Source organism: Pyrus communis, chromosome 17 (genome assembly GCF_041283825.1).
Source record: "Pyrus communis isolate YQ-2024b chromosome 17, ASM4128382v1, whole genome shotgun sequence".
In the NCBI taxonomy this organism is placed as follows: Eukaryota; Viridiplantae; Streptophyta; class Magnoliopsida; order Rosales; family Rosaceae; genus Pyrus; species Pyrus communis.
In genome coordinates this window covers 5,995,343-6,003,645 of record NC_142581.1, presented here as the reverse complement: position 1 = coordinate 6,003,645, position 8,303 = coordinate 5,995,343, and the positions used below count along the sequence as shown (strand labels likewise).

The 8,303-nt window shown below is 37.2% G+C and overlaps 1 protein-coding gene and 1 pseudogene across 2 annotated transcripts; both read right to left on the bottom strand.

Moving 5' to 3' along the window:
• Positions 1-206: 206 nt before the first annotated feature.
• LOC137709449 (calcium-binding protein PBP1) lies at positions 207-947 on the bottom strand. Its single transcript, XM_068448538.2, has one exon. It carries the CDS (start codon positions 716-718, stop codon positions 347-349), a length of 372 nt encoding a protein of 123 aa, XP_068304639.2. The 5' UTR covers positions 719-947; the 3' UTR covers positions 207-346.
• Positions 948-6,673: 5,726 nt separating this feature from the next.
• On the bottom strand, positions 6,674-7,618 carry LOC137709481 (calcium-binding protein PBP1 pseudogene; annotated as a pseudogene). Its single transcript, XR_015958292.1, has one exon. The product of XR_015958292.1 is annotated as a calcium-binding protein PBP1 pseudogene (transcript).
• Between the last annotated feature and the right edge of the window lie 685 nt (positions 7,619-8,303).

Sequence of the window (8,303 nt, the reverse complement as noted above, 5' to 3'; positions counted from 1 at the left end):
ATATCTTTATAAAGAAGTTATACTTGGACTTAACTTTAATATGTATGATTTCAAGATCCGCATAAATTCTTCGTAAAAGAAATCGATGTACGTATGTGTGTACACACACACACACACCACGTCCAAGAATTACAACTAAAAGAAGGTGCCTGTTATTTCTCTGTATTTTTCAAATTTGACTATTTCAGGACGAATAACGTTGAAAGTAAAACCACGAAGAAATAACCATGCATATATTGACCAAAAAAAAATCATGCATATAACCCAAGGAAAAGTAAAACTCTTCCTTGATCAAATTCACTACCAATAATATTCTACTTACAAATCAAAACAAAGGATCAAGAAATTAGGGTCTCTTATTTTTATCGCTAATCTCCTCTTGCATGGCTTGCTCAAGCCAAATCCAAGACTCTTCCATCAGCTCAGGACTCAGTCTGAACATCAAAACGCAAAACTCCATCTGGTTCAGAGCGCCATCACCGTCCATGTCACCTTCCCTCACCATGCTCACAAGCTCGTCTTCTCTCAAGTTCTGCAGACCCAGCAAGGCAGAATTCCTCCTCAAGCTCTCCAGCGTAATGACCCCTTTGTCCTTGTCCATCAGCAGCTGAAACCCGTTGCACAGCTCTCTTATCAGCCCCTCGCCGCCGAGCTTATCCGCCATCTGCGGCAGCAGGTCTTCGAAATCGTCAGCAGCCCTCTTTCCAACTCCTGCCATAGGTGATGATTGATGATCTTGTGGGATTAAAAATGATAATCTCTTTCTCTGATATATGTATTGGGTTTTGGAGAGAAATTAGATGTTGGTTTCTGGCTGTGTGAAACATGGAAGGGGTGTGGAGGGTTTATATTATGGAAGAAAAGAAAAGGGAAGGGGGGCGGAAACTGCAACGGGGTTCTTGGAAAGAGGAGGTTTATGGTCTCCCTTCGGATGATAGAAATGGAACAGTGGATTAATTGCTGGTCGGCTTTGATTCTATACAGCTGCAAGGGCCAGCGGTTGCCTCCTCTATTTCTCAGAAACTTGTCAAGGCTAATTATGTAATTTAAAAAGTTGGTGTCTCCTCTCCCACTTATAAGGGGCATTGTTTCATTTTTTTTTTATTCTTTTGAAGAAAATTTAGGGCCATTGTTATCTTATTTGGAATTGGACAAAAATTAATCAATGAATACGGATTTTTTTTCTTATTCATATGTATTAGAAAATTGGACGGTTCATTATAAAAATATTAACATATAAATCATTAACTTGTTTGAGTTGACTAAATTATAAATAATTAGATAGAATTTTTACATAAATAATAATTAAATGTGCGCGGTTAAAATATGTCGATCACATTTGTACGAGCATTCAAACGATGGACATGGGTAGTTTCCTTCGGTAGTTACATCCAATTGGACTTTCATCATTTGTGATGAAGGATATTATTGTCACTTTAAGATGCCTTAAGACTTCAGATTATGAGCCGGCCTTTTGACCTTCACCACATTGGATGGAAGTTGGTTTACATAACTAGTTTTGAACATGTTCACATGAAATGAAGATGAAAAGTTGGTCAAAGGCTCAGAAAAGCCTCTTTTCTGGTTGGAAAACATAACTAGTTTTCATGTTTTCATGTGTGAGGAAAACATGAAATGAAGATGAAAAGTCGTTCTCTTTCCCGGAAAATATAGGAACTCTTCTGCATTACTCTTTAGAAAAAAGAATATTTACGTGCCAAAAAGTGTTACTTATAGATATGAAATGTATTCCATTGAAGTAGGCTTTGATTTGTTTCACATATAAGGAATGGTCGCACGTTGGCATTAAGAATCTCATCCTACCTTGCTTAGTTTAGAAGGTTGCTCAACAAACTTTGTTGTGCAACTTTTTATCAGTATGAGTATAAAATATTGAAAGGTAATGTATGGAAATAGAGAGCGACTTACATGACACTCTATATTGTTATTGTGAATATGTCGTGTTCTATAGTAATAATACAACATCAAAGGAATAAGATTCTCAACATTTTTTTACATTATTGACATGTAATGTCACAGTAACATAGTTATAACGTGCCATGGAAGTCCTCATAAAAATGAAACTGTGATTACATCATTTCCTTTTGTCATCTATTAGGCCTTGTTTGGCAGTTCAGACTGTACTGATTATTTCAGTCGAATAGAATAAATAGTCATCGAATAATATTGACTAAATTAATCGGATGTTTGATATAACATCAGACTAATTACCGTATTATTTATACAGTGTTTGGTACTGTATTGATAAAAGCAAGAAGGACAAGGTTGATTCTAGCACTTATACGAACTATTATTTTAACAAAGATAAAATTGTATCTGCACCATACCTCAATATATTATATTCAACAGTTCTCGTGTATAATTTGTACACAGTTTGACGTTTTTGCAAGAAAAAAATAATTGAAATGAAAAGCAAAAAAGCAAAAATAAAAAATAAAAAATAAAAAATAAAAAATGCTGAATAGCCCATTGGTCTTTGGTGTATACGTGTCGTATACGTGGGTATGACTTTCCACATACTTTCACATTTTTGGCCTGTCACAGTTGTCATTTCTTCTTCCAGTTCAGAACATGGGAAGCCTCCCCATCTCGTTATTCACTGCTCATACAAAGCTTCTAGCAGTCTAAATAACGGGATTATTTGCACATATATACCAATTCACTCTTCTTTAGGTGTACAAATCTATTTATTCAACTTTCACTACTAAAGTTTTTAGGTAAGCATCTGAGCCTAATTGAATTGACATAAAGAGCTTAGAGAAGATGGCTCAAAACTACACCATCTAGTTATGTGAGAATTAGCTGCATAACGTCTACGAGAGCTTCAGAGAAGGGAGAAGAGCACACTAGGTCATCCTCTAGGGTTATCACTATCGACCAAGGACTCGAGGAGGCGAACTCACATATATAGCTAACTTGACGACCTTCAAGTTCCATAAAGCGTCCATAGAATACTCCTTTTTGTGGTGTAATCTCGTGGTGTACGTATGTGTAGAAGACAAAGAGATTAGAATTCGATCCAAAGTTTTCCGCTAAAAGATTTAATTGACTATCCCTCTATATGAACACGAATCTATTTGAAAAATCCCATCTTTTAAAGGGGATGGAGCTTAAGCTTTCTTGGTGGGCTACTAAAATTATAATGGGTGGGATAAACAGTTGGTAATGTGTAAAATGAGAATCCCATTATCTCCACCAACCAAATTTTCTTGTTCCTTTTTTTTAATCAGACATTTTGCTTTATTAGATTTTTCGGGCATCCCTTTATGAGAGATTATGAGATCAATTAATTAACAATGACGTACTTGGTGACTGCTAACCTCATTGCATCCGATCTCGCACTCACAATTTCTTCTAACATATGAACTGATCTACAGTATGTTCATATTCATATTGCTCTCCAATGTGTTCATATTCATATTGCTCTACAATGTGTAAAAGATACGACGCCAAAAAGAAGCCTAGACAAATAACTGAGGCATGAGGAATACGTGTTTTACCGTTGAATGCACCTGAATCAGACCAACATAAGTTGTGAAGCACGCTCATTTGCCAAAATAATAATAGTTGTAAATGAAGCACAATTGAAGCCTTGAAGCTAGGACATCTGCAGATAAGAATTGTGAAATTCAAAGAAGGAAGTTCTTTTAAGTTATATAACAGACATCGCCAATTTCTTGTGCATTTGATTTTACTCTGATCACAGTGTTATTATTTTTCGTTACAAATCCAAATGTTAAAATGTGTTTAGGAAAGGTAACATTGTTGAAGGTTTATCGAACTTCTGCCAAACTAATGGTGACTGCATTATTAGAAAAACTGACAGATGCTTGAGAAGAAGAACCAACAACTTCACTATTGGAATTTTTATGCGTTGAAAAAGCAAGCGCTTTGGACGGTGGCAGAGATGTAGCTTCATTGGCAAGCATATGAATTATGTCACATCCTGGACCTAGCTCCATTCCGCCGTAGCACGATATTGTCCACTTTGGGACCACACCTTCACGATTTTTTTTGTGGGAACTCAGACAAGAACTTCCCAGTGGGTCACCCATCCTGGGATTGCTCTCGGGCGAACTCGCTTAACTTCGAAGTTCCTACGGAACCCAAAGCCAGTGAGCTTCCAAAAGGCCTCGTACTAAATGGACGTGGGCATGTACATATAAAGCATAGAGGATCCACTCCCCTAGGCGATGTGGGATCTAATGTGGGTCATCCATCCTGGGATTGCTCTCGTGCGAACTCGCTTAACTTCGAAGTTCCGACAGAACCCGAAGCCAATGAGCTCCTAAAAGGCCTTTTGCTAAATGGAGGTGGCCATGTACATATAAGGCATAGAGGATCCACTCCCCTGGGCGATGTGGGATCTAACAATGTGGGTCACCCATCCTAGGATTGCTCTCGCGTGAACTCGCTCAACTTCGGAGTTCCTACGAAACCCGAAGCCAGTGAGCTCCCAAAAGGTCTCGTGTGAGTTCCTAGAAACAAAACCGTGAGGTTGTGGTTGGGGCCTAAAGTAGACAATATCGTGCTACGATGGGGTCGAGCCTGGGATGTGACAAATTACCAAGGACATTGTTGGTCCATCATCTGGAGCTTCTTCAACACACAAAAACCCTACATTGATACACCTCAGAGCTTCATCAGGCTGACACGTTTCCCTTACTGATTCATCTATCACTTCCATTTCAACCTCTACCTTCTTTCCATAATTCCCATGCCAATATAAGTTTAACCACGTAAATTATATACTCATCAGTCTCGCATGACTATTCCCTGAGTTCTTAAAAGTCACTTCCTAAAAAAGATTGAAAACAAGTTTGGACTCCATTGGAGCCAATCTCTAAGTTTCAATTGTCGATGTGTGGATAGTTGAATATTAGAGTGCGGAACAAACAACACTACAAAATAATAAGAATATTATTAATAGAGAAGAATGCCAGAAAGGCTACAAAATCCTAAGAGGCTACATCGTGACTAACTTATTCTCAAATGACACTACTACAAAAGGGCCTTGTTGTGTCGATGGTTGGTGTCAGTTTTATACAACATAGTGGGGGATAAGACATTTCCGACACCTACTTAACATGGTGTCGGAATTACTGTCGGTTATAAGCGACATAGATTTTAATATTTCCGTCTTCTTCTTCTTGGACAAAATTGCACCTACAAAACAAATAACATCTTAGGTCAATGCCAAGAGCCTCACGTGCCCACAATGAATGGTGGGGCTTTGGCCGAAGAACCTCCGATGCCAAAGTTAGAATTTTAATTAAGGGAAAAGTGTTTGGAGAATTTAGAGAATTTAGCAAGAGTGTAGAACTTAGGTTTTAGAGAAAATGAGGGTGTTTATATAAGGGTGTGGCAGCCCATTTGGGAGGAGATAGACCGGCCACTTGGATGGTTTTTTGGGTGAGATTCATGATTTGTAGCAAATTAATAATTAATTGAATAATAAATCAATTAATTAGTTAATTAATATAATTTGAAAGGAAAGATTTGGGAATTACTTGTGGAGAATATTTGATGAGGATGGATTAAATCAGTGTTCTAAAAAACGCACTAGGCGGCCTCCTTGGAACCGAGGCGATTTTGTGCAAAACGGCTGGAAAAATCGAGGTGGCTCTAGGCAGCCCTAGGGGGTTAGGCGGCTAAATGGTTTTTTTTTTCATTTTTATTTTTATTTTTTATTTTTTTTTGTGTGAAATTAGTTTAAAGTTTAAGTTCTAATTATACCTTGAAATTTTGTTAATTTTATAGAAAAGGTGTGTTGTGTATCAACTTAAATTCCGGGATGCTAAAGATAAGTATCTTACATTACTAAATTTCCTTATTTTCCTCTTATTTTCCATTTTATGTTGTTTTAAATTGTGAACTTGTTGTAAATGTGTCATCCTACAATACTCCTCACTATGGTGTATGGCATATATGCTTAATGTGTTTTTAAATTTTGGACTTGTTGGATACTTTTTTTGCATTTTATCATTCTTTTATTATCTTATCCTTGGATTTCATACAAGTATAATTTTTTGTAAGTGTCAATATGCACTTATTTACAAGATATACAAGAAATTTACCTAAATCCGCCTAGGCCTCCTAGGCGCTGCCTAGGCACTAGGCTCTAACCCGCCGCCCAACTAGCACCTAACGTTTTTTAGAACCTTGGATTAAATAGGTTTTGAATAAATACCTATTTTGGGCACTTATGACTTGATTGATGGATGGTTGTCCACTGCTAGCGTGTAGGAATTCCGGTGTTAATTGAGGGTAATTTTGTCATTTTCATCCTAGAATCTATGTGTCACCTCTATATTCTTTTTTATTATTTTTGGCTCCACAGCTATTCCAATCAATTTTCCGAAATATAATTACGCATGTATTAGTTACATATCTTTATAAAGAAGTTATACTTGGACTTAACTTTAATACGTATGATTTCAAGATCCGCATAAATTCTTTGTAAAAGAAATCGATGTATGTATATATATACACACACCACGTCCAAGAATTACAACTAAAAGAAGGTGCCTGTTATTTCTCTGTATTTTTCAAATTTGACTATTTCAGGACGAATAACGTTGAAAGTAAAACCACGAAGAAATAACAATGCATATATTGGCCCAAAAAAAAAAAAAAAAAAAAACCATGCATATAACCCAAGGAAAAGTAAAACTCTTCCTTGATCAAATTCACTACCAATAATATTCTACTTACAAATCAAAACAAAGGATCAAGAAATTAGGGTCTCTTATTTTTATCGCTAATCACCTCTTGCATGGCTTGCTCAAGCCAAATCCAAGACTCTTCCATCAGCTCAGGACTCAGTCTGAACATCAAAACGCAAAACTCCATCTGGTTCAGAGCGCCATCACCGTCCAAGTCACCTTCCCTCACCATGCTCACAAGCTCGTCTTCTCTCAAGTTCTGCAGACCAAGCAAGGCAGAATTCCTCCTCAAGCTCTCCAGCGTAATGACCCCTTTGTCCTTGTCCATCAGCAGCTGAAACCCGTTGCACAGCTCTCTTATCAGCCCCTCGCCGCCGAGCTTATGCGCCATCTGCGGCAGCAGGTCTTCGAAATCGTCAGCAGCCCTCTTTCCAACTCCTGCCATAGGTGATGATTGATGATCTTGTGGGATTAAAAATGATAATCTCTTTCTCTGATATATGTATTGGGTTTTGGAGAGAAATTAGATGTTGGTTTCTGGCTGTGTGAGGAAAACATGGAAGGGGTGTGGAGGATTTATATTATGGAAGAAAAGAAAAGGGAAGGGGGGCGGAAACTGCAACGGGGTTCTTGGAAAGAGGAGGGTTGTGGTCTCCCTTCGGATGACAGAAATGGAACAGTGGATTAATTGCTGGTCGGCTTTGATTCTATACAGCTGCAAGGGCCAGCGGTTGCCTCCTCTATTTCTCAGAAACTTGTCAAGGCTAATTATGTCATTTTACAAAGTTGGTGTCTCCTCTCCCACCTATAAGGGGCATTGTTTCATTTTTTTTTTTTTCTTTTTTTTATTCTTTTGAAGAAAATTTAGGGCCATTGTTATCGTATCTGGAATTGGACAAAAATTAATCAATCAGAATACAGATCTTTTTCTTATTCATATGTATTAGAAAATTGGACGGTTCATTATAAAAATATTAACATGTAAATCATTAACTTGTTTGAATTGACTAAATAATAAATAATTAGATAGAATATTTACAGAAATAATAATTAAATGTGCGCGGTTAAAATATGTCGATCACATTTCTACGGACATGGAAGAGCATTCAAATGATGGACATGGGTAATTTCCTTTGGTAGTCACATCCAATTTGACTTTCATCACTTGTGATGAAGGATATTATTGTCACTTTAAGATGCCTTAAGACTTCAGATTATGAGCCTGCCTTTCGACCTTCACCGCATTGGATGGAAGTTGGTTTACATAACTAGTTTTGAACATGTTCACATGAAATGAAGATGAAAAGTTGGTCAAAGGTAAAAAAAATCCCCTTTCCTGGTTGGGCTTAGGGTCCGTCGTTCTCTTTCCCGGAAAATATAGGAACTGTTCTGCATTACTCTTTAGAAATAAGAATATTTACGTGCCAAAAAGTGTTACTTATAGATATGAAATGTATTCCATTGAAGTAGGCTTTGATTTGTTTCACACATAAGGAATGGTCGCACGTTGGCATTAAGAATCTCATCCTACTTTGCTTAGTTTAGAAGGTTGCTCAACACACTTTGTTGTGCAACTTTTTATCAGCATGAGTATAAAATATTGAAAGGTAATGTGTG

Excerpts from the sequence above, each read along its gene's own strand:
- LOC137709449 (XM_068448538.2), bottom strand. The coding sequence starts at position 718 with ATGGCAGGAGTTGGAAAGAGGGCTGCTGACGATTTCGAAGACCTGCTG.